Genomic DNA, 27,203 nt, shown 5'->3' on the forward strand with positions numbered 1-27,203 from the left:
GCTGTTTCATTGGTTACTTTAATACGTAGGCAACTTTTAAAACATGTAAGTATTGTGAGAAGTTTTCTATGCTTCCTTTCGGACTGACACTTGCTTCTCCACAGTTGCCTCTATTGAAAACAGCCATTCATTAAGATATTGTGTATGGGCTAGACTAAATGCCCGGGATAACAATTCCTGCATGATAGGGGAGGGACAGGAGAAGAATGCTGTAATCTGTACAGCCCTATGCTTCTGGGAGTAAGGCCAGCATTAATACAACACGCGATTGTTATTCCTGAATGTCCCTTTGCAAAGAACAACGTTTCTCAAACTTTCTTTGACTAAACCTAACATTCAGACATACATTTTAAAATATCGCCATTCCTAGCACATATCTACAAAAAAAGAATATTTTTCCCCTTAAAATTCCCTTTTTTTACCATGCCTTTTTCTACTACATATTTTATTTAGAAACTGAGTGATGGGCCCGTTCTCCTAAACCGATTTTTGCAGAACTCTAGAGGTCATAATCCACGGCGACTTGGAATAAGATATTTGGTGTGCAGTCTTTCTTCCCAGGTCTGCTTTCATTCTTTAAGATGCAAAAGGACCGTGCCTCCAGCCTCGCTAGTGGCTCGGTCATGGGGCCGTTCCCCTCCTTCCCCGGCTTCTTTAAGAGGGTGGCACCGACTCATCAGGGGGTGGCGGAGGGGCCGGGCTCCCTGAGTCCGCGGCGCAGGCCTGGCTCGCTCTTCCAGGTCTTGTGAAAGCTAGGGTGTGTGCACGCGGAGCTCACAAGGCCGAAGCGGAGGCAGCGCGCCACCGGCGCCGAGGACCCGGCGCGGCAGTCCGCCGCGTTTCCGGGGAGTCCGCGGGGGTCCGCGCGTGCGCAGAGAGACCCCCGGGAGGGGCGTGTGCGCGTGGGGGGAACCTTTGGACCTGCCCGCGCTCGCGCGCGCGCGCGCCCGCTGGAGAAGCCAAAGTCCGCGGTGGGCTCGGCGCGGCGGCGCGAGCCAGGGGGCGTTCCCGCGCGGCCGGCCCCGCCCTCGCTGGGCGCCGAGCTATCCTCCCAGTTTCCCCCGCGCTTCCTGCACTGAGGTAGTCGCCGGCGCGTCCCCTACCCCGCGGCTCGCTCGCCCTGCCGGTGCCATGGCGGCCTTCAGCAAGTACTTGACGGCGCGGAACTCCTCGCTGGCGGGGGCCGCGTTCCTGCTGCTCTGCCTGCTCCACAAGCGGCGCCGCGCCCTCGGCCTGCACGGGTGAGGCTCGCGGCCGCGCCGCCTTCCCGGGCCCGAGCGGGCGCTCCGGGCACGCGCCTTGCCCTTTCCTGCCGGTCCCCAGCTGCGCGGGTGCCCGCGGGGCGAGGCCAGCGATCCCCAAGCCCCGAGGCCCTTGGCCCGGTGGCAGACACGCTGTCCCCGGACCGTGGGAGGGAGGAGGGCGCGCCGTGTCCCTGCGTCCCCTCTCCACCTCCCTCCTGCGTGCCAACTTTTCTGGGTGCGTTCTGGTTTTGCCATCTCATTGCCACAGAGAGCGCTGAGGATTTTGTTAGGTGGACGTTTCATTTGAGCTCAGGATGGACATTTTACCCGCCAGGCTGGACGCTCTTGGCTAAGTCCCTGAGACCAGCTTTGGCTGGACCCCGGAGTAGTGGCGGTGCAGAATCGTCAGGGCGTTCCTGGGGGTGGGGTGGGGGTGTTCTGGGTCCACTCGGCACGACTTTCTTCTAAAGTGGTGCCCTCCTCTCCGAAACTGGTCAGCGAACATCCTGACATCTCATTCGGAAAAGCTGAACTGGCTCCACGGTGTGGAGGACAAAGTTTTCTCCCTTGGCTTTATAGGTGAAAGGTGAAAGTGTGTTTTAGGTGAAGATCACTTGTCACTTACACCCCACTGCATCCTGCCTGGAGAGAATGTGAACGTTGACTTTGGACTTTTGGGAGATGAGGAAAGAAGGGAATTGTGCTCTGGTGGTGGGATTACAGGCACGATTTTATTGCTTGTGCATTTGATTTCAGCGAGTGAATGAGAAAAAGTTACTTTCTCAGCGTTCGTGCTAGTCCTTGGATATTTAATATTCAGTCTTAGAACAATGCTTCCATGCATTTTATTTCATCAACCCTCTGGGCAGGCACTGTTGTCGCCTGATTTTGATTTGCCTCACTGTCTAGAGTTTGGTCCGAAATACCAGCACGGGGTTCCTATAACCTTTCCATAAAGTATTTTCTGTCTTTCTGTCTGCTTTGACTTGCCTGTTGCCTGCAGCATTGTACTTTCTCTTCCTAAATCAGCTTTGCAGAATAATGATCTGCATCACCGTCATACACTAACGATTCGCCTTAAAAAACAAACTTTTTTATGGGAAGAAAGTATTAATTGGTAGCAATAGAAGTGACATAATATAATTCATCTTCCTAAATAATTGAAACTGTTCACCTATATTCCAAGAGCCTTTTTGAGAAACTTTGTGAACCTTCTGGAGATAGAATTATGCAACAGGTAATTTAATGAACGAAATAGTTGCTAACCTTTCATATTGGGATGAGTAGCGGAATCTTTGTTGTAGGCATTAAATATTTTGAGGGATGAGAATGCAGATTATGGGCAGATAAATGTGACACATAAATTCCTGAGATAAACTGATTGAACTTACAAAAATCACTAAGAATGATATATATACATATGAATATAGCATTCTTAGTGATATATGTGTATCTAATGCATATATTAGATATTGTGTACTTCCATGATCTTATGTTTATCTTTCAGTCCCTATCTTTGGTTTCACAGTTTGGAAGTTAGTAAATTCTGACTTACTTTACTGGCCTATAGATGTGTTTGGTAACAGAACTAATTATTTTAAGCTCTGGTGCTTAGCTAAGGGATAAGTGGTTGCTAGTCCTTATTTTGTTCATCTTGTGAGTAGTAGGCTTTTCTTAGAATATATATTCTTTTGGAATTGGATAGGTAACAGAGCTAGTAAAACCACTTCAGGAGTTATGTTGCAACATTAATCTAAATATTAGAGTGGATAAGATTCTGTTAATTTAAAGTTCTGTTCATGTAATTTTTATCACCCTATTATATTAAATCTCTCTCTCCCTGGAAAGTTTTACATATATACTTATAACATATACATATAGCAAAATTAATTTCCCATAACTTTACCCATATTGTTTCATCTATATTTATTTGTTTCCAGTTCCTTTTTATAGATTTTTAGGTAAAATTATATCCATTGAAATGTGCAATTCTTAGTTACACTTTTTACAAACAAATAGACACATTTGTATTACATCTTACAAATTAGAACATCTTCATCTCCCCAGAAATTTGCTTTGTATTTCTTTCTAATCATTTCCTACCACTGTTTTGCTAACATTTCCCACTTTATTCTTCCTTAAACAATTGACTTTTTTTTTACTCATGGGCAAGAGTCACTTGATCACCAAAAAGGGATTGTTTAGTATGTTGTGCTTCTGTGCTATATGTTGTGGGAGACAGGCATGTGTAACATTTAATAAAAGTAAGCTGTCTTAAGGAGTTTATAGTCTTGTTACAGAAAGGAGGCTTGACCACGAAATGTTAAAGTATAAGATGGTAGGTACAGTGGTGTGTTCAGCCACTTTACTGTCCTGGCTTACCTGAGTTAGATTTGGCCCTTGCATTCTTTTTGTATTTACCCCACCATGTGCCATTAACTTGTAGTCTGTTTAGTGGGATAGGCTTTCTTTGGGGGTCTGATTGTGATCTGTGCAGTCTCAACCATTTCTCTCCACTGTGTTAGTTATTTTTCTTCAAAATGTAGCTCAGTAAAAAGCTTTCTGCTAGGTATTTTCTGTTTTTCCTACTCCTGAGTGATATATCTGTCCTTTGTTTTTCTGACACTATAACATTCCTCTTCTCTAGTACTTGGTTTTGTACTGGTCTCTTTTCTTGGCTTTGGACTGAGTCATGGTTATTTTTCCAATTTACTTAACTTTTATTTTCTGCTGTGCTGGGGATCATACCTAGAGGCCTTGTGCATGCTTGGTTAGTGATTGACCACTGAGCTAGGGAGACTTTGAGTCATATTTAAATCCCTCATTTGGATATGTCCCAGGATAGACACTCAATAAGTATTACAGAGGGAATAAGCGATGCAGAGCCGTAGAAGAACTTTTAAGAACAGTTGGCAGGCATTGGAGAAGCAAATAGAGTATCTTATCTTCATAGAAGTCATGAGTGTACCCGAGAGTCTGTAATATGATCTGAATAGTGAGAAATCAGTAGACTAGTTCTAACGCAGGGAAAGGGAGTAGTCTACATTGCTATTTTACTGTGCCAGATAAATAGACCGTCAAAACAGAAGAACACAGTTTCCCTTCCCATCAGTGCTTGTGACATAAAGTTGAGATTTCTCATCCTAGGTTTCAGAGCTTTCCTCCATCTAGTCTCATCTTTCCTGGCTAATCTATTGTGGTCTCGCCTGCCGGTTGGTACTCTGTGTTCCAAATAGGCCAGTTTCCACACTATTCTCTGAGCAGGCTACCCTCATTTCTGGCTTTGAACCTTTATCCACATGATCAGTCTTACTGTAATTTCTCTGTCTCAGTTGTTCTCCAGTTCTTTAGCGTACGTAAAGGGTCACAGACAGGCCACTCTGAGCTATTCTTGATGATCTCAGTGATGATCACCCTGCTTTTAACCTGTCATTCAAGTACCTTGCCTGCTGTACTTACACTTCACTGGGTGTAATCTAGCTGGTGTGTCAAGGACACCTTTATCTTTTGTCTCTTTAAAGTCAGTCTGTAAGTGATGGGACACAACCCCCCCCCCATATTTCTGCAGTTACAAGTGTTGTGTATTCATTCCTCTTACTCACATCTCTGCTTCTGCTCTACACTCTGCATGCCTTCTCTACACTCTAAGCATGGTCCCCAAAGCAGCTGTGTATGAAGAGTTCTGTTAGAAAATTGGAATTAGTAGCAAAGGTTGTATCCCAGCTTAGTTAACATCTTAAGATTCTTTTACTTTAGATATTTGTGTATTCCCACTACTGGAAACTTAAGAGTCTTGTGTCTGCTTTAGCATTGGATGTCCTCCTGTCTACTTCTTGCACTCCTTTTTCTAACCCCTGGTGACTTTTCTGCAAACTTAATGCGTCCTTTCTTTATACCTGTCTGTCCATTTCAGATCAAGCTGGGGAATGGTTTCACGCTACTCAGTTTTACAAGTTCACTGAGGGTTTTGTATAAGCACGAGCCATGTGAGGGACTGGGTCTGAATGACATCCTTAGAATTAACTGATGAGTAGAACTGTATGGCTGGCCCTGTTTGGGTTTCTAGACTAAAAGGAAATAAGGAAACACACGTTAAACAGAAGGGTATGTATGTCATCAAAATGTGTACTGAACCCAGCTGGGGCAGTTAAGGCTGGAACAGAGTTGTGAGAAGTGGGTCTGTGGTCGGCTGGAGCCCTGGATCAGGGCTGTCCGGTTCGTTACAGTTCTCATGTTGGCTCATTAGCCATCTTGGCAGCCTCTCTGTTTCGGTGCTCTTCCCCTGCCTGGAATGTTGTTTCATGGATGTCACATGGTTTATTTCTTCCCCTTTCAGTCATTGATAGGTTAGATTGCAGTTAGACCTGTTGCTGTACTATCTAAATAACATCCGTTGTGGGTACATGTTCTGTGTCCCTCCCTAGCTGTGCTTTTCTCCTTAGCATTTACTGTTCTTATATGTGCTGTTTATTGCACCCTGTATATGTTTGTGCTGCTGGGATGTAGTTAAGCTCCACAAAGGAAGAACTTTTGTCTGTCTTGTTCCTTGGCATAGCCCTAGTGGGTAGAACTATACCTGGCATAGTGTACTCAGAAAATGCTGTTTAGTGATTTTACCTGTGATTAGGTCACGACTACTGCTAATTTAAATAAGAGTTTTCTTGTTATAAATGTATTTTATTTTAAGCATGTTATCTCTTTAGGAACTAGACTTCTTATGCCTTCTATTTGTAGGTTCAGAAACTTAATATAGATGATAGCATTAATTTACAGTTTTTTAAAACCAATTTTTGACATTGAAGGAGTAGAAATATTAAAGATAGTTGAACTAAAAATTACTAATATGACCATAAATATAAAAAACATTGTTTCATTTTTGCATACTCTGTATGTATATGCCTTTTACAGTTGTAACTTCGGGTTTTACAGTTTTCATTTGAGGCATAAATCCTGTTTTTCTTTATGGTCTTTATGACTGTAGTTTGCATGACTTTATCCTATTTTATTTTACTCTACATGTTTTGTATTTTGATTGCCTGTGAAAGATTTTGTTTTTTCTTGTAGTTTGCATGACTTTATCCTATTTTATTTTACCCTACATGTTTTGTATTTTGATTGCCTGTGAAAGATTTTGTTTTTTCTTGTAGTGCTGGAAATGGAATCTAGAGCCTTGCTTGTACTAACAGGGGTTCTACTACAGATCCATGCCTGTGAATTTTTATGGATAGTATATTTTTGTTAGTAAATGCATCTCTGCTGGATAATTTCTTTGGTCTAAATTGTAGAAATAGTATTAATAAATGGATGTCTTTATCATCATGGAAGGACTGAATATTCTGAACTGTGCAGACTGAGATGCCCTTTTTAAAATGAGTCATGTAAATTTGTAATGGCTATGAATGAGTGCTAGTATAATTTACTATTATTGGGGGATTTTTTTTCTCTTCTAGAGGTTCAAAACAATTGAAAAGTTAGTTTGTATGTGTTTTGTAGACTGGCAAGATTGAGGATTGTTTGTTTTCATTCAGTAGCAGCAGCATGTTGATCCTGAGGTAGTTTGGTATAGTTAAAGGACATGGTCTTTGAGGTCAGGTAAGGATTCAGAGATTCAGCTAGCCATGCCTTAGATCTATGGCTTCTCGTCAGTTTCCCCACTCTTTGTGAGCCTCAGAAGAATAAGGATAATAGAATTTATTTAAGTCATCAGTTATGTGAAAATTGAATGGGAAAACATCTTAATACAGTGCTCAACTCAGAAGACATCATTATGCCTCCCAAAAGAAAACTAAAAAGACAACAAATACCTTTTTCTAGCTTCTCAGAAATTGAGGCTTCCTGAAAATGCTGTCAAATGTGTCAATGAAAATGTTCTTAAATAACTTTTAAGTTGGTAAAATCCATTTACTATTAGAGTATTGGTTTCAGAGACATAGTTTCAGGTATTACATGTTTTCAGTTGGCATCTCCTAAATAGATACTCTGTATTTCTCCATTTGATAAAGAGGTGGTCTAAACTTATAGTTTTCAAAGCGTGGTCTCATAAGTGCAGAATAGAACTATGACCTACTTTGTAGACTATAAGCTTTTGTTGAAATAGCATGACATTGCATTCATTTTTAGTGACAACCGCATATTCTTAAATGACTTTCTCTCTTCAAATTGTTCCTTTGTTGTTATTGTTTTTTTTGAACCTTGGGTATTGCTTGTTGCTGGTCCTTGTGTGTCTCTAAAACTGTTGATTTTTTTTTCTATTCTTTTTTTTTTTTTTTTTTGGTTTTACGAGACAGGGTTTCTCTGTATTGTTTTGGAGGCTGTCGGTCCAGCCTGGCCTCGAACTCACAGAGATCCGCCTGCCTCTGCCTCCCGAGTGCTGGGATTAAAGGCGTGTGCCACCAACGCCAAGCCTTTTTTTTTCTCCTATTCTTAATTAGTATTCTTCCTGTTTCCCTAGTAAATTAAAAGAATCAGATTAGAGTAAGTATGTGCAAGGTATAATCTTTTTGATAATAAGCACCATTTGAGAGTTGTTTTGGTTTTTTATTTGTAACTTACCAGCGCCTCTGGTAACAGACTAGCCATTGTCTCATCCTCTTGTCATGTTTTTTTTTTTTCTATTGGAGCTAGAAGGAAGGGTCTTCCTGTTTTGAACACGGAGCTGTCAGGATGATGCCATAGAGCCAGAGGGAGAAAGCCCCTGATCTAATCTGACATTAAGTGCTGTGTAGCATAGTGAACATCATAGAGTTGCACCATCCCTTCAGAGACCAGACTGGCCTTGGTGCGACTAAATTCTAGAATTTACTGCACACTTCTAAGTTCTCAGGCCATACTTCACCTTTAGAGAAGTACGTTGTCCTGCTTTCTCAGGGTTTACTCATCTAGGACCTGATGATTGTCCTCCACCTCTGATCTATCCTTTGGAGTAGAATACACACTGGGGAAGAAAAGGATTAGATTCAAATTTATTCAAAGTGTTACTTCTTTTGGAAAGTTTTAAGAATTGTTAGAGGTTGTTTAAAATGGAATTTGTGCTGTATACAAGGACATTATGCTCTTTGTTAAAAAAAAGCAAGACATCTTGTTAGAGTCACGTTAAGCATAAGGACACAATATATATGTTTGTTAGTGGAAGCTATAACACATATTAGGATATTTTTACAGGTCTTGTTAGGAAGAACCATGAATTTTTTTTGTTAATGCTATAATTTTTTTGAGACAGAGTCTTGTGTAGTCTAGGCTAGCCTTTAATGCTGGGTAGCTGAGGATGACCTTGAATTCCTGAGCCTTTTGTTTATTTCCTAAATTTTGGGGTTACTGGCAAGTGCTACTATGGATTTGTATTTAAAAAAACATTTCTTAACTGTTGTGTTAGTGTGGCAGACCTGGGTGAATGCAGATGCATAAAATATAAATTGGAAATGAAGCTTACCAGAACAACATCAGCTATCATGATGCCTAAAACCTCAGCATTGTACTGGTAGCATAAGGCAGACATTGAAGTGGACTGTATGATTTATTCCATGTGTAAATCATCTCGATGACTCCTTTTTATTACCTAACTACCTATCTACCTACCTCCCGATCTACCTATCATCTACCTACCTATCTACCTACCTACTTACCTATCTATCTATAGCTTTTTGAGACAGGTTTCTCTGTAGCTCTGGAACTCACTATGTAGACCAGGTTGGCCTCAAACTCATAGAGATCCTCCTGCCTCTGCCTCTGGAGTGCTGGTATTAAAGGAGTGCACCACCACTGCCCAGCTTCTTTTTATTTTTAAGCAATGCAGAATGGTGGGTTGATTTTTTTTCAGACCTCAATTTAATATACTTATTATGTATTCACACACTTTTGACAAGACCTTATGGAATCCAGGCTGGCTTTTAACTCAGCTATGTAACCAAGGATGACCTTAATTGAGTTTCCTGCCTCCTTATTTCTCAGGTGCTGAGACTGTAGGCATGTGCTACCAATCTTAATATTTCACACCTGTTGGCATTAACAAATGGATGTACTATGTGGAACAGAGCAGTCTCTTAGGTATATAGTAGTTTAGATAGTATATGTGTTTATATACCACCCACTGTATGTTCTCATTTTAAAAATATTTATGAAACTTAAACCTGTGAAGTAAGCAACATGGTATCTCTGAAGAAGGAAGTGATTCTTTATTTTAATGTAGTGAATAGCACTATATCCAAGAAATAGTTTTAAAATTATTCTTTTAATGCTTCATTATTTCAAATACTAAACATTTTTGAATAACAACATTATATTTCATTGATTCTAAAATCTACTTTTTTCACATTTTAACTTCTGAAATTGAGTTGCAAAAGATAACTGATGTATCTTAGTTTTGACTAGAACAGTATTTAGGTTGTTGCATTTCCTCTTTATTATGCCTGTTTTTATCTTATTTGTAAAAATACTGTATATCAGCTTATGTGGAGGACTCTAAATTCAGTTATTAGTGTTCTTCAGTATATAATAAGCTTAGGAAAACAAGAAATTATAATAGAATCATGTATTTTCCTCATGCCAGACCAAGATTTGGAGGAAGCAAGCTTACCTGAGATCATCAGTAGGAAGATACAAAACCAACTTCTCAAAGGATGCTGAGGTTTTAGCCTGTTTGTAGATGATCATGGGGGCGTCTTCTTGAGAAATAAGGAGTATGGGCTAACTTTGAACTTTAATATATAAAAATATAGTGATCAAGGAAGACACTGGCATTGATCTCTGGCCCCCACATACACTAGCATACTCACTGTACTCACACACTAAAACATGCATATGTATATCAACATATAAGTACACATGCAGAAAAAAATAGACTATTGAAAGAGAACTCTGCAATATAACATTTCAGTACTGCTTTTTTAGTTCAGTCTCAAGCATCCCTACTAAAATAATCCTCCAGTAAAATTGTATTTAGAATACCATTCTCTGTTTACCTCTGAATACAATTATATTGCATTAAGAAATAGATTTAAGGTGTTTTCAACTGTAGGGTTCCTTTGACTTTTTCTTTTAGTACTGCCAAAGATAAGCTGTTTAGCAGAGAGATAGAGGTTGAGGAAACCAATTAGGAGAAATGATAGCATTTGGTTTTGTGATTAACATGGGTTCAATAATAGCTAGCTCCCTCTTGGAGAAAGTGGGTTCAGTATGGGGAAAAATAGAAAATTTATCCAGTACATTCTATTGAATGTTTGCTGTTTTTCAATGTGTAGACAGAGAGAGAGAGAGAGAGAGAGAGAGAGAGAGAGAGAGAGAGAGAGAGAGAGAGGTGTGTGTGTGTATGTTTGTGTGTGTTTGTGTGTGTGTATGTGTGTGTGTTATATCTTCCTCCATCACTCTTTGACCTTACTATTTGAGTTACAGTCTCTCAATCAAACCCAGAGCTCACCGATGTGGCTTGTCTCTCTCTCTCTAGTCTTGCTAGCCAGTTTGCTCCAAGGAACTCCTGTCTTTGCTGCACCCAATGGACATTTATTTGGATTCTTGGGATCTTTGATCCACTGGAATCAAAATCATGTTCTTAAATATTGTGTCAGGGTGAAAGAGGGAGAAGAAGAGAAGCCAGCAGATCACTGAGAGTAGAATGGCCACAAAGGAAAGGTCAGCAATGGGCAGATACGTGCCAAAAGAGGTCTTCGCACTTTCAAAAGGGAGAATAATTTTTTTTAATTTTTAACATTTTTAAAACTTAAATTAGAAACAAGCTTGTTTCACATGTCAATCCCAGCTCCCTCTCCCTCTCCGGGAGAGCAAAAATTTTAATTAAAGAATTACTAACTTAGGGACAGTGTATTTGAGTTCAATCCTCAGAACTCACTCCCAAAAATTGACCTCTGACCGCTACACATGGCATGAGTGTAGCTACAATAGACATAAATAAACCAACATTATTTTTAAGAAGAAATGCTAATTTAAAATTAAGGAAATATGTACTTAAAATATTTAAAAATTGAATATTTTTAATTCAATATTTAAAATTGAAAATGAACATTTTATAAGCTTTGAGAAAGACTTTACACCATAGTACAGGCTCATAGGTTAATAGGAATAGTACTTGCCTTCAAAAGAGATTATAATCTAGGGAGAGTAAAATATTGATAGAGCTATAAAGTCAGATGTCTGTTAGATCTAATGAAAGTGCTTTGAAATACAAAGAGGAACTAAAGATGCTTTTATTCCAGAAACATGCAAAATCTAAGAGACTTAAAATTGAACAGGATTTAGTGTAAAGGTGATTTAAAGGGGGGTTGGAGGTGAATAATCCGATGAACACCATGAGCAAAACAGTTTGTTTCATAAGAGGCTCGAGTACACTGAGGAAAAGAAAGCAGCCCTTTCTAGTGCGATAACAAACATACATTCATTTTTAGAGACGAATGTGTCCAGATTCTAGCTATAAACACAGTTACAGCTCTAGAGGGAATTCCTGGATCAGAATCCCAGTGACACCTTGTGTTAGCCGTGTGACTTTGGGCAATTTATATAATTGCTCTCTATCCTGTTTTCCTGCCTACAAAATGTAAGTCATACCACCACCGTTACCATGAGCTCAAACACATGTAGTGCTTATAATGGACCCAAACACTTTGTGAAGATGCAGAGGTTAGTAGCCATGTGAGGAAGAACTGGTAGTTGTGTTTAGGAGTGGGGGCATTACTTGTGGAACTCTCTGCCCTCAGGGAGACCATGCTAGAGTATATAAAGTGATTATCCCAAGTCAGACAATAAGTAAGAAAGGCAGTTGCTATATAAATAGGAAAAAAGCCAGGAAAATTATTAGAAATGACAGCAGGAGCTGATTAAAGTTGAGAATTAATTCAATATGGAAATGAGAGGGAGGAAGGGGCACAAACTCAGAGAAATATGTAAAGGCAGGGGAGTTAATAGAAACCATTAGCTCCTAACTGCTGTCCAGCAAAATAAAACATTTTTCCTTTCCAGAGACAATGTGTCCCTGAGAAGAGTGGAGAGCAGCGATTCCTTAACCACAAGAAAGAATAACAGTCAGTAAGCATTATTGAGCATTCTATAAGAATGCTTCTTCACAATGAGATAAAAAAACAGCTTAATTACTAGGGAAAATGCTAGGTAGTGGGAGTATGTGAGTGTGGCAATTACTGTAGTTTGTTGAGCTTCATTTTGAAATGGTGCTTATTAAACCAGTCATGTCCTGTGTGTGCCATTAAAGACCCAGTGTCCTTGTCCATGCAGATGCCTTGTTGAAGGGAGCGTCTCACTCATTCACTTGTTCCTGCTGCCTTGCTGCCTTGGCATGTTTCCTGGGGTTTCCAGAGCATGCCATTTGCGTATCTGGTCAGTAGATAGTCTGCTGTCCTGGTTGGCATAGTTTAAGACTGAAGGGTAATCACTTTGTCAGCATAGTAGGTGTGAGGAAGAACCAGTCTGACCTTTTTTTATTTCAAAAGGTCAAATTACAGATGGTTGTGAGTGGCCATGTGGGTGCTAGGACCTCCCCGAGAGCACTAAGGTCTCTTTAACAGCCAAGCCTTCTTTCTGACCCTGATTGTTTTTTGAAACAGGTTCTCATTATGTAGCCTGCTTCATCCTGGGATTATATGTGTGTGCTACAACTCTGGCCTAAGAGGACTCCTTTTACACAGCAGCAATAGCATGTAAAGACACAGTGCAGTGTGAGAACATGTGAAATTAACACTATTTAAGTTGGAGATGGTCAAATCCTTGTAATTTCACAGTTTAACCTGACTAATGTTAGAGTATCTTCAGTATGTAGAGCCTGTGCTTAGTGGCAAATGAGTCTGACTGGGCGACAGACAATCCCTGAGCTACTTCAGTACCATGGCATAAGTTTTGAACTTTCTTCTGAAAACTCTTTATTTTAAAGTTTTAGTTTCAAATTATACATTTTCATGGTGTGAAATAATAAAAACAAAAACAGAACTACTGGTAGGAATAAGAACAATCTAGATTTTGTTAGGTTTTAGTAGTGATGCCTTACATGAAGAAAGCAACATTTCATGATGCTTTATGCTCAGTAGCTTCGAATTTATCTGTTCTTTGGACCAAAAAACATTTAACGTCCTTCGTCATCAGGGAAATGCAACTCAGAATGACTCTGAGATACCATCTTATACCTGTCAGAATGGCTATGATCAAAAACACTGATGACAGCTTATGCTGAAGAGGATGTGGAGTAAGGCGAACACTCCTCCATTGCTGGTGGGAGTGCAAACTTGTACAGCCACTTTGGAAATCAGTATAGTAGCTCCTCAGAAAATTGGAAATCAATTTACCTCAAGATCCAGCAATACCACTTTTGGGCATATACCCAAAGGAAGCACATTCACACCACAAGGACATTTGCTCAACTATGTTCATAGTAGCATTATTCCTAAGACCCAGAACCTGGAAGCATCCTAGATGCCCATCAACCGAAGAATGGATAAATAAAATGTGGTATATTTACACAATGGGGTATTAGCAGTTAAAATCAATGACATCTTGAAATTTGCAGGCAAATGGGTGGAACTAGAAGAAGTCATCCTCTTATTTTCTTTGAGAGAGTTTCTGTGTACCCCCAGCTGACCTTCTGGTCCTGCTGCAGTCTCCATGGTTTTACAATTAAAAGGCAGGCACAGCCTTACATGGCCTGTGTTCTTCCTTTTAGTATTGGATTATCTGGTGCTTTATTTTCTAAAGAACTAGCTCATGGATTTTTATTGTATTTAGGCCACCTGAAGGTATTGTGCTTCAAGCAGAGAATGCTGCGGAAACTTAGAGGAGGAAAGTAGTAGGGAGAGTCATTTGGTGGAGGACGTGCGTACAGGCCCGAGGAGAGCTGATTGGCTGTGGACTTGAGCACAAGCATGAGGAGAGCTGATTGGGCAGTGGAACCAGAGTACAGGCACTAATACCGATTCCATATTCTTGGGTTAAATACCCACAAGTAGAATTGCTGGATCATATGGTGATAATTCTTTTTATGATTTTTTGAGGAATCTGTGTTTTCTTTTTAATGACCTTATTTACATTCTTGCTAGATGTACAAGAGTTCTCTTTTTTCGCACATCTTTACCATCATTAGTATCTTTTGATTTTCTGGAAATATCCTACTAGGTATTAGGTAGATCTCATTGTAACCCCCAAAAGTGTTTATTTATTGATTCGTTTTTATTTATGTATGTGCATCTGTGTGAGTTGATGTGTACCATGTCTGTGTAGGTAAATGGGGAGAGTAAAGGGCATCAGATTTCCTGAAGTGAAATTACAGGTTGTTGTGAGCCATCTTATGTGGGCTCTCAGAAATGAACCTGGCCCCTTGAAAGAGAAGTAAATGCTCTTAACTGCTGAGCCATTTCTCCAACCCTCATTTTGGTTTTTATTTGCATTTTTGTTGATAAAGAAACTTGAACATATTTTTGAAATGTTTGCTCATTAGCCATTTGTATGACTAATGGGTTATATCTGTTGATAATTTTGTTTAAGTTTTTTGAGACAGGGTTTCTCTGTGTAACCGCTCTGGCTGTCCTGGAACTCTCTGTAGACCAGGCTGACTTCAAACTCATAGAGATCCGTATGCCTTTTCTCCCAGGTGCTTGGATTAAAGGCGTGCGCCACCACTGCCCTGCATTTTCTTGCTTTTTAGAAAAGTTCTTTATGTTTTGAATGCTAACTCCTTACTAAATTAATGTTTGCAGACATGTTTTTATCATTCTTATGCTGCCATTTATTTCTGTTATTACCTTTCCTGTGCTAAAAGGCACTTTGAGGCAACAACTCTATAGATTGTAGTGTGTTTTAAACAATCCTATAATATACTAAATTAAGAACAATAATAACCTTAGGTGCTTTTTAAAAAATTATGTATCTTTGTTTTATGTGTATAAGTGTTTGCTTGCGTATATAATAAGTGCACTGCATGTGTGCCTTGTGCCCATGGAGGTCTGAAGAGGGCACCAGATCCGCTGGAATTGGAGTTACAGTTTTGAGCCACCATGTGGGAGGTGGGAACTAAACCCGGGTTTTCTGCAAGAGTAGCCAGTGCTCTTAACTGCTGATCTCTCTCCAGCCCCAGCTCAAGCTGGAAACATCCTTTGACTTGTCGTTAGACTTGTCTTTCTAGCTTTGCTTGGTCTTGTGTATCTTAATGCTGAAAATGAAGTCTGTAGATTGGTTGAGCTCATGAGGTATTGACAGTAGAAGGTTGAGTATACATGGCCCTTGCAAAAGACTTGGAGATGTGCAACAAAGATTCCCCTTTAGAGAATGACTTACAGCCTACCTCTGAGGAGTGTGTAAGCCAGGCAGCCCCCTCTCCCCATGCTTTAGAGCTAGTCTACTTGAAGCCCACAGACTCTCAGGTCATGACTTAACAAGAGCAGCATGCATTTGGATACGCCTGAGCAAAGCAGAGGTATGAGGCGTTTCAGTTTATGACAGAGCATTCTTGACAGCACTCACTGAGAACATGTCTTATTTTGTTCTCTACTGCTGTGATAAAATGTTATGACTAAGACAACACATAGAAGAGCTTACTTAGGCCTATGACTCTAGAGGGGAGTGTGGCAGCAAGTGGCAGGTGTGATGGCACAGGAGCAGGGGGCTGGGAGCTTACAGAGAGTGAATTGCTAGCAGGTTGAAGCCTTAAGTTCTCAAAGCCTGCCCCCCCCATACTTCCTCCAGCAAGGTTGCCTTTTCCAATAGTGACACATTTGGGGACCAAGTGTTCAAATGCCCAAAACTATAGAGGACGTTTCTCCTTCAAAGCACCACAGAACATCTATCTGACCTGCTGAAATTTCGCTGGGTCTGTTTGAGTTTGGCCTAAACTTGCTTTCCCCTTTTTATTCACTGGTACAGATTTCATATGCCAAATATGCTATACCCTTAACTTGAGAGAAACTAATCTGTATTAGCTTCTCATCTCTTCAGACTACTTGCCTGAAGGAAGCACACAAGAAACAGGTTTTAAAACGTGGTTCATGTTTCATTGACGAAGCACAAGGATAGTGTGATATAACAGGTCGTAAGCCAGGCTAATGATGCTTTGTAAACATGGACTAGTAATCAGATCATGAACCTGAGCTACTGTTTCCAGGCCACTCTCCTCACTTGTAATACGAACATGACAGATTCTTTTTCTTGACACATCTAGTTTAGATTTGGTTACTCATGTGATTGAGGGATGCAGATTCTGAGCAGTGTGCAGGAGGACCAAAGTAGAAAGGTTTTGTAGCTAATCTCAGTTGTCAGTGTGACTGGGACAGAAAGACTCGTAGAATCCAGGATCCAGAACTCTCTCTGATGAGGCATTTCTAGAGGAGGTTCACTAAGTGGCGGCCCTGCCCTGAAGTAAGAGGCAGGCTGGGAGGTCAGATGGGTAAAGGAGTAGATAGATGGGTGCTCACTGTCACAGGTCTCTACTAGCCGTATACATCCTCTCTGCCCTGGTGGACTGAAGCCTGGGACTCTGAAACAGAGTGCATCCTCCCTCCGGCCTCCTCCCAACCCCCAGCGTTTTAAGTCTCAGCACATGCCGCTTTGTGTCTACTTGTTACAGTCCCATTGGCTAAAACAGTTAATGTGGCCAAGCTTTTTATTCAACAATGGAGAGGGAAATGCCATCCTTCTGTGGGAAGATTTATAGGAAGAAGTATACATAGTGTGTGGGAGTTCACACACACACACACACAGTATTTAATAGTAAGCTAATATTTGATTAATTTCTCTAAACAATGTCTAAACATGTCCGCCCTGAAATTATCTGAAATAATGAAACTTAGAGCACCCAAGGTGTTTGTATCTAGTGAAATGTATGAAACAGATATTCCAAATTTTGAAAAACTATGAAATCTGGAATACTTCTGGGCCCAAGCATTTCATGCAGCAGATACTTGTAAAGAGGCGGCTGAACTATTACTAATGAATGAATTTTGCCTCTCTAGTTTACAAATAAAACAACCATTTTGAGAATTTGATATATTTTTGATATCTTAGAATAATTTTAATTATGGAATCATATAGCAAATAAAGTAAAGTTCTTTTATTTTTTCTTTGCAGTAAGAAAAGTGGAAAACCACCATTACAGAACAATGAGGTAAAAATTTTAAATCTACTTTTGGCAATGCTTAGCATGATTTAGTTAATTTTATTGGGTAATTTTGAATTAGGATGAAGTCAGAATTTCAGAATTTCAGAATTCTCTTTTAAGTGTTCTAAGAGAAGGATGGAGTTAGGAGGACAACTTGAGGGAGATGGTTCTCTTTTTCCACCATATGGGACCTGTGGGCTGAACCCAGTGTTTTTACTCACTGAACTGTCTTGCTTGCCTCTTTTAATTCTTTGTTGTTTGGTTTTGTTTGAGATATGGTCTCATATGGTCTCAGGATATACCTAAGTCTGGTCTTCTGATACTCTGTCCTCATAATCTCTCACATCTAAATTATCTGTCTGAAATTATATTAAGTTCTAGGACAGCTAATTTGATTCCACTTATTTTGTATCCACCCATCCCCTTCACCCTCCTTTTTTTTGTTTTACAATTTTGTGTTAACATAAATTAAATAAAGTAAATTATTTGTAGGTTGTATAGTATAATCAAGGCAGATCTAAATTAGGTAAGTGACTGGTAGTAGTGGAAATACTTATACTTGTATCAGTTACTTTTTCTTTCTTTCTTTTTTTTTTTTTTGCAGTGCTAAAAAGCCATGACCAAGATGATTATAGTAGGAAAAGTTTATTTAGGCTTATAGTTCCAGAGGGGAGTCCATAATGGCCAGAAGGCATAGCAGCAGGTAGCCAGCACAGGAAGCTAACTGATAATGTTTTTGTCAAATAGGAAGTCAAAAGAGAGCAAATTGGAATTGAGTTGAGTTTATAAACTCTCAAAGCCTGCTTCCAATGACTACTTCCTCCAGCAAGGCTCCACCCTCTGCAGACTTAATAGCTTTCCCCAAACAGTACCACCAACTAGTTACCAACTGTTCAAATCCCTTAGTTTAGACGAGTTTCATTCAAACCACCACAGCACTGCATTGCCAAATTGTTTGGAAGTGCACAGATGTGCTGAATGAAGTGTGATAGGAAACATCCCAAATATTAACAGTTGAGAACTGCAGATGGCAGGTACAGATTTCTTACTTTGCTGATCAGAATTTAAAATTTTTCCTACAGTGACTGTTACTTAGGAGAGAAAACAATTAAGAATATTTTTTAGTGAAATTTTATATATAGCTCTTTAGGATGAGGATAACTAAGACAGTTTTGATAAGATGAAATTTAATGTGTAAAGCTGTTAATTAGGGAGTTAGAAAATAGTACAGTATATTTTATTTTAAAATATTCATTTAACTTGATGTCTGTCATGCACAGTATGAAGTTAACACTATGCTGTGATTGGTGTTTAACATTCTTCTGGATGTTTATTAGTGTGTGGGTATATATATATATATATATATATATACCTTCAAACAATATACAAGAATTATTTTACATATTAAGGAGTTTTATGAATTTACTTTTGAAGTGAAAAAAACATTTTTTTCTTGTGTAATGCTTTTTAGATATATCCATGCTGAAAACAATAGAACCTACTTAATTTTTTTGTTCAGTTTTTGAGTAAAGTCTTACTCTGTAGACCAGGCTGATCTGAAACTGACTATGTTGCTGAGGCTGGCCCTAAATTTGGGATCCTCCTCCTTGGCTCTCAGAGTATCAGGATCACAAGTGTGCATCATCATGCTCAATGTAAGATCTACTTGATCAACTGTCAGATAGTTCTCTGTTCTATGAGCAACTGCTCTGTAACTTTTTGTTCTGTTGTAACTATGAGCTGCTTCCCCTTCTTATAGTAAAGTCACTATAATTTGTGTAGTAGTAATGATGTACATTTATATTATTTTTAGTTTTACAATATAAACTATGCTGTTTTCCTCATAAATGTTGCTGAATATATGCATAGTGGTATCTGGAAATTAAATTTGTAGGAGTCTTTCTCTGTCCCACCAGCCAGCTCCCAAATAATCACATAGAGACTTCCTATGGCCAGTAGCTTAGGCTTGTTTCTAATTAGCTCTTAAAATTAAATTAACCCATATTTTTATTAATCTACATTCTACATGTGTGTCCCAATTCATTCCTGGATGGTTTCTCCTTGTCTCTGCCCTTCTTACCACCAGTGTCCTCTCTCCTCCCAAAATCCTGTCTAGCTATTGGCCATTCAGCTTTTTATTAAACCAATCTGAGTGACAACTCTTCACAGTGTACAAAATGATTATTCCACAACATAAATTCCTAAAAATAAATTTTCTGGATTATTTTATATTTTGGTGAATGGTGTATAATTGTTACATTTACATGTTCACAACAATGTGCAGGAATACTTTAGTCCTTACCAAAATGCCTCTTAGTTCAGTGTTTCAAACATCATTTGCAGTTTTATAATTCACTCTTCTAAGTTGGGTGGCTATGAGTTAGGAGCTTCTCATTGCTCCTTAACTTTGTTGCCTCCTGAATGTTACTTTTATTTTCCTAGTTTTGTGCAGTGTATTACTCCTACTTCTTAAATGATCTTTATCTAATGCTTTGTTTTCTTTTTATGATTCCTATGTTAAATATATCACCAAAGTGTTATAATTTTTTTAAATACTGAAAAATAGGCTAAGGGTGTGTGTGTGTGTGTGTGTGTGTGTGTGTGTGTGTGTGTGTGTATAGTGAAGCCTCAGTGTTATATAACTTTACACAGTGAGAACCAATTAGGCACTGCTTTTAGTTTTTTATTCATTTATATTGCCGGCAAACTTCCTGAGTGCTGGGAGTAGGCACCACCACACCTGGCTTAAACTTGTGTCTGCCTGTCTTTGTCTTTCCCTCTCTCAGTTGTGCAAACTAGTTAGTTTAGCTACTATTCTTCAAGTGCTTCAATATTACCCTCATCATATTTTTTTTAGCTCCTTCATTGTACAGATCATTTCTTGGGATCAGCTAGAAATAGGTATTCTAAGTTTCTCTAGGTAGATGATCATTTTAACTCAAAATTCTGCTTGAAGTTCAAGTTAGAAATGGAAGAGGATATTGAGGTAGCTCTGTAAGTACATATTGACTTTAAGTGGAGGACAGAAGCATGACTTGGAAGTAGTCATTTCACTTATGGTGGTTACGGAATGCCTGCTCTGTTCACTTTTTGTATTTTCTTAGTTTTAGTAAATAAAAAAAGGTTTAGGTTGAAGTTACAAAGTTTGGCTGCAAGAGAATGGTCTAGCTCAACTAATAGACTGAGTAGGGTTTTGTCTGTCCTTTTACTAATAGGTCACAATTGCTTGGATTAGTGCCTGGAGAAAATGTTGAATGAATGAATGCAGCTGTGTGCGAATGAAGTAGACTGTGCCTGTTATTCACGAGAGGTGGTTTGAGATTGAACTATGGCAAAATACCAGACACATGCAACTTAAGTACAAGTTTGGTTTGGCTCTCAGTCTTGAGGGTGAGTCAGTCTATCTAGAAAGAGAAAGAGAGTCATGTGGCATGACTTTGAGGCACTGGTCAGTCACACTGCACCTGGAGTCAGAAACACACAGGTAGGTGCTAGGCCTCAGCTCACTTTCTCCTTTTTCTTCAGTTGAGGAACTCAGTCCATGTAATGGTGCCACCCACAGTTAGGATGGGTCCACCCCCGTTGCCCCCCCATAACCTGATTGCAGATGTACCCAGAGGCTTGTCTCCTAGCGGATTCTAGACCTACCTTATCATGTTGACAGCATTAAGGATCACCATAGCTTCCTCTGAAAGATAAAATCTGAATCTGAAGTCCTAGTCCTGTCTAACCCTGTAAACACATTGTCTCCCGATTTCCCTTTTAGAATAACAACTGGTGTGTGTGTCTGTGTGTCTGTGTATGTATATGCCAAGACAGCTTTAGAGTTGATTGATTTTCCACCTTCATGTGGATTTGGGGGCTCAAATTCAGGTTGCTAACTTGCATAGCAAGTACCTTTACCCTCTGCTGGCCTGAGATTTCCTTTCCTGTTCTACAATTCTGAACTGTACTTCCTGCCTGATAGGGGTGTATTTTTTTTAAAACTAATTTTAATTTACTGTCTATTTACTTATTTTATGTGTTTTGCCTTCATGCATGTGTTTGTATCACATGCGTGTTTGATGCCCACACACGTCAATATAGAGCATTGGATCTTCTGGTACTGGAATTACGGATAATTGTGAGCTATTGTGTGGATCCTAGAAACCAAACCTAGGTCCTCTGCAAGAGCAATGAGTACTTTTTACTGAAGAGTATCTCCAGCCCACAGTTTATCGTTTTAATTCAGTACTAAAGCTATTCATTTTGTAGTAATTTAGGTATTAGTTTAATTTAAACATTTATATGGATGCTTGTGTAATAGTAGTAGTTGCTCTATCATGGGCATTTGTTTGTTGAGAGCATAGTAGTTAAACAAGTGAGTTGTGACTGTGGAAATCTGGAAAGGGCTGAGTGAGATGTGTTCTAGAGTAGCTTGTAGTTTTCAGGGTCTCTCTTTCCAGTTCTCCCAGTCTAAGGGTAGTAAAGTAAATACTCCCTACCAAAAGCTGGAGATGCCATTTTCTCCTTAGCTTTACAAATGGTTTATCTTTATGTTTTCTTGCACTGTTGAAAACAAGTCTCTAAGGGAAAAGCCATTATCTTATCTTAAATCTCCATCCCAACAGCAAATTCTTATCCTTCTATGTCCTTTAGGCTCTGTTTGTAGGCACTCCTGTCTTCTCTCTTGTGTTCCCTTTATTCCAGCGGCTTGCTGCTAAGAGTGCCCACCTTCATCTTTCCCAGCACCATGTGTCCATACACTCAAGCTTACTGTCCCTTGTTCTTTAACCCTTCTTTGTCCTCATTACCAATTTAAATGCTGGTATCTGTCTGTGTCTCCCTGCCCAAACTATTCTTTTTCTCTTGACTCTGGCTAGTTGGTCTGTAATTACTTACTTCTTAATTTACTTTTGTCTTATGATCCCTCTTATGTGGTAAAGAGCTTAGGAATTGGCATATTGCATTTTGGAAATATTAAGTGATAAATCTGGTAACCCAAACTCCCTTCTGCCCTCCATCCCTCCTTTTTTCTTTCTTGTTTGTTTGTTTGGTTGGGTTGTTTGTTTTTGTTTTTCTAGACAGGGTTTCTCTGTATAGTCATGGTTGTCCTGGAACTTGGTCTGTAGATCAGGCTGGCCTCAAGCTCTATTCCTGAAGTGCTGGGATTAAAGCTGTGCACCATCACTGCCCAGCAGAAGTTTCTTTAAATTATGGAAAATCATGTACAGGATTTTAAAAAAAAGGTTTCACTTATCAAGAAGTGGAGGCTAGGTTGTAGGACAATGGTGGTGGGAGGGTACATGCATACCATGAGGTTCTGGTTTCAGTACCTACTGCTACAAGAAATAAGTCAGTAAATACTTGACTACTTACTCTGCACCTCTCAGAGCTTCATCCACACCGATCACTTCGTTATCCCTGGAGGACTTTGACATGCTTTTTTCCACTGATTTTATTCAGTTATGCTCTTCTCTCAGAGAGCGCACCTCATTTCTCTTTTCACCTTTTAGGTAATTCTGTTTTCTTATAATCTGTTTGAATATGGAGAGCTGCTCAAGTGTGAGCCCTGAATTCATCTGTCCATCTTAATACTCATCTATGCAACTGTCTTATGTGTGGCTCTGTAATCACATTTGTCGCAGCTTTCTTAAATGTGCTTCTGTAATCGCTGCACATTTGTCGCAGCTATCTTAATGTGCCTCTGTAATTATTTTGCATTTGTTGCAGCTATCTTAATGTGGTTCTGTAATTATTTTGCACTTGTTGCAGCTATCTTAATGTGGTTCTGTAATTATTTTGCATTTGTTGCAGCTGTCTCAAGTGTGGTTCTGTAATCACTGCATTTGGTGCAGCTATCTTAATGTGGTTCTGCCTTCATTGTACATTATGTTGGCAGCTATCATCCTAAAATGGTCTTTTTATTCTCTAAATGTAGAAAGAAGGAAAGAAAGAGCGAGCTGTGGTGGACAAAGTGTTTTTATCAAGGCTCTCACAGATCCTGAAAATCATGGTCCCTAGAACATTTTGTAAAGAGGTAAGTCTTCTGAAATTATAATACTATATGTTCAACTTTTCATATTCACAAGTATTTAGAACAGTAAGTCATAGAGCAATTCAGGTAAGATATTTTCTGTATAGGTAAAGACGACTATTAAATTTGTCTCTAAATTAGCAACCATTCCCTGCTCATCATTTTTAACACCTGTTTTAACTAGTAGAAGCATATGATAATTTTATATTATTATGGTCTACTGGGTCAGCACACCTTCGTGCTCCATGTGGCTTTAATCTTTTTTCCTGACCTTAGCCTTCATTCTCTCCTGTTTCCTGTGGCCTGTTTAATGTGTTTCTCATGCCTCCACTGCTTTTGATAGTCTAGACTTTCCCACCCTCTCACTCCTAGTTACACAACTCAGACTGAATTTGTTGCTTTTTGTGTATAACACTTGCCTTAAACACTCAAGTTGAAAGTCCTAAGAAAACTTGACAGTGTTAGAGACTTTTTGTTGAACCTGTTAGTCAACTTGTACACAATTTTAAGTTTCAGTACTGTTAATTGTTAGCTAACACAGTAACCATTAGCAGTGTTCTTTATTAAAGTAGTATATTAAAAGCAAATAAGAGAGTCACAAATTGCCAAGTCAGATAATTGTGATACATGTCTAGTTTCTACCATTGACTTTTGGTGGTATATAATTTTAAGTTCCTTTTAAGCTTTATTTAAAATTTATTATAGATAAAATACACATAATATAAATGTTAGAATAAAACTCTGAAATTTGAAACCAAAACTTGGCCAAGTTATTATTTTTTCACATTTTGAAATGCATTTAGTTTACTCTACATGGTTTATTTTAGACAGGCTACTTGATACTTATTGCTGTTATGCTGGTATCTCGAACATACTGTGATGTTTGGATGATTCAAAATGGGACACTCATTGAAAGGTACTTGTTCATTCACGTTTTTTCTTGTGTGTGTGAAATAGTAGTTTGCCTTGTATTTAAGCATTGCCTTTATAAGCAAAATTTAAAAACTAGATATACTAAGTCTATCTAGTTGTGTGTTTGCTCATTTACTGTAAACAGTTTTGGGGTTCCTCCTGTGCGTCAGGCACTGTGGTACACGATGGTAGGGTGTGTACCAGTGAAGAGGGGAATTCTGTGTCAAGCCTGACAACGTGTGAAGGAGGACAGACAAATAAGCCAAAACTTAAAATGCAGTGTAGCAGGTGCTGCTATTGAAGCTTAAAAGAGCAAGCAAGCATTTAGTGTCTAAAATTAATAAGATAATGTGGAGGGAAGTGTCAAATTGCTGAATCATGGAGTGTACCTTTTCTTTTTAATAGGAAAAAAATCTTAGACTTTTCTGATTTTAAACTTTTTTTCCATGGTTTTTATTATATTTCAGACATATCTTAATTACTGCAATTGAAAATTTTGGATTTAATATTGAAAATGGCGGTTGAGATCTCTCAAATTGCAGCACTCTATTATTATATGAATGACAATGTGAAAACTTTCATTGGAATTCTTTTTAGTAGTATGCAGTGTGTATTAGATATGCATTAAAATACATAATCTAAGGTAACTTTTTAGATAATATATCCAAAGTTTTGAAATCTTTTAAAATAGTGTTTTTCATTTATATCCTTGATCTGTAAGAAGCATGCTTTATGCCCATGTTTTACTACTCATTTATGAAGGAAAGTGAAGAGTGTGCTTGCCCTTTGTAAACATGTATGCATAAATTATGTAGACTTTCAAATTCAACAGGGATTTCCCTGAACGTATACGTATTTCTTTTTGTAGATAGTGTGGATTTAGAGTGTTTGTCCCCTTCTTTGAAAGGGGAGAAGCCACTTTCGCTTATCTCCGGTGTTTGGTTGTCTGGATTTATTGGTTACATGATACTGTGTATTGCTGGGAACTAAGCTGCAGGCTGTGCTTTGGTATTGCTCTTTCTGTAAAGTATCTTGTTTGTCCTGCCATTTATTAAGTACAGGTTTTTGTGTGACTCAGTACAAGGGTTTGCACAGTACTGTAAAATCTCCACCGTACACTTAATGTAATACAATATTTATTGCCCAGCACACTAGCCAATGTAGTTCTACATCCGTTTTCACCCCACCCCATGCCTCTGTATTTTTCTGTGTGCCTGAATCTTTTATTGTTATTTTCCCTCTTTGCTTTCTCATTTTGGTAGACACAGTATTTTTCTGAGAAAGGGCCAAGGAAAGTAAAATTTTGAGACCTTGTGTTTCTGAAAATGTCTTCTATGCTCACACTCAGTCGATGATTGAGTTGTGTTTATGCACTCAAATTGAAAATCATTTGTCATCAGACTTTGAAAGTGTCACTCTGTGGCTTCTAGGTGTCAACTTGGCTGCAGATGTAGAATCATTAGTACCATCTTGAGTTGCTAGGCCTCACTCAGGAGTTCCAGTTTAACTAGCTGTCACTGTTTGAGATATCCAGGTGATTCTAATTTACAGCAAGAGTTGAAAACTACCTATCGTGTCTGACACTTTAATTATATTAGCTAGAAAATGTCTCCACACTTATTTCCCAAAGAATCTTTGATATAATTTTATTTCCAAGAGCATCTTTTGTAGGGAATCCTCATTTTTATGTAGTCATATTTTCAATTAAGGATATTTTTTCAATTCTGAAGCTATCACCTTTTTTTTCTTAGTTGTCTTGCTTGTTTTGCCACTTAGTTCCAAGTATTATTTCTCTGTCCTTAATGGTCCTTGTTTATGTTAGAGAATTTTTTCAAGCAGTTGTTGACTCATGGCTATGAATTCACAGTTAAGAGTGAAGGCTTTAAAAAACAATTAAGGCTTATCGGTCATGTGGTTCCTGTTGAACGTTGTCTGTAGGGTGTGCATGTGTTGCACATGCAATAATATTTTTGGTCATGCTGTTTATATAAGCTGAACGTCCAAGTAGTTTGAGGCCTTAGTATGATAAATACACAGAAGACATTTCTAACCTTCCATATGATTTGTAAAATTTTATATTTTTCTCTGATAATTTTAAGTGTCTCTCCAATTATTACATTTTTCACAAATAAACATACTAACATGGAAAATGCATTGCTGAGAGTAGGTAGTATATAATTTAATTGCTGATGATGGACATGAGACACTTTATAAGTCTGTTAGTCAGCCTATTGTGTAGCAAGTTTTACATTTTAATTGTAAAACTAAAAATTCTTTTCTACAAGTTTTCTTGAAGCTTTGTTTTGTTGAAAACAATTCTTTATGAGTTGGGTGTAGTGACATACACCTGTAATCCCAGTTCTAAGGCAACTGAGGCAGGAGGACTGCAAATTTGGGGCCAGCTTGCACTCTATTACAAGACCCTATCTAACATAAAATGAAAAGGTTAATAACTTTTCACTGAGAGTGGGCTTTGAGGTTTCAGTAGCCTCTGCGCACACTTCCTGAGCTTCAGTGACATATGGGGCTTTGACAGTGGTTACATAAAACATTAGTTGTTTAGTTTAAACATTGCAGGACAGTTTTATTTGAAAATTAGCACTTTTTTGTCTTGGTATTAAAGTTACACTGTGAACTAATTTATTTGTCTTTTCCATTTTGGCTCTTCTAAGTAGGTTTAGAGTTTCCAGGAGCTTTGTTAGTGTTATTAATGTGCTGCATTTTATTCTCTTTTATATTTAAGACTTATTTGTTAATAATGCTCAAAAAGTGTGTAGAATGGGCAAATTGTAACAGACCAGACATTTTTAAGGTGGAAAGTGGAGGAAGATCCTTCTTCACTGTGACTGCTTTATCCCACCATAAAGATGTATTTATTTTCATCTATTTCGTTGTAAGCATTATTTTAAAGGTACCAAATAGTCTTTCATAAATGTCC

At 38.7% G+C, this 27,203-nt stretch overlaps 1 protein-coding gene across 1 annotated transcript in view; it reads left to right on the plus strand.

Moving 5' to 3' along the window:
* The first annotated feature begins 991 nt into the window (after nucleotides 1–991).
* Nucleotides 992–27,203, plus strand: part of Abcd3 (ATP binding cassette subfamily D member 3) — a 56,098-nt gene continuing 29,886 nt past the window's right edge. The window contains exons 1-4 of the mRNA XM_005077128.4: nucleotides 992–1,241; nucleotides 17,307–17,343; nucleotides 23,258–23,356; nucleotides 24,181–24,269. Coding sequence (XP_005077185.1) covers nucleotides 1,132–1,241; nucleotides 17,307–17,343; nucleotides 23,258–23,356; nucleotides 24,181–24,269 — 335 coding nt within the window. The 5' untranslated portion in view covers nucleotides 992–1,131. The remainder of the gene's footprint in view (nucleotides 1,242–17,306; nucleotides 17,344–23,257; nucleotides 23,357–24,180; nucleotides 24,270–27,203) is intronic.

Source organism: Mesocricetus auratus, unplaced genomic scaffold (assembly GCF_017639785.1).
Source record: "Mesocricetus auratus isolate SY011 unplaced genomic scaffold, BCM_Maur_2.0 Super-Scaffold_100009, whole genome shotgun sequence".
In the NCBI taxonomy this organism is placed as follows: Eukaryota; Metazoa; Chordata; class Mammalia; order Rodentia; family Cricetidae; genus Mesocricetus; species Mesocricetus auratus.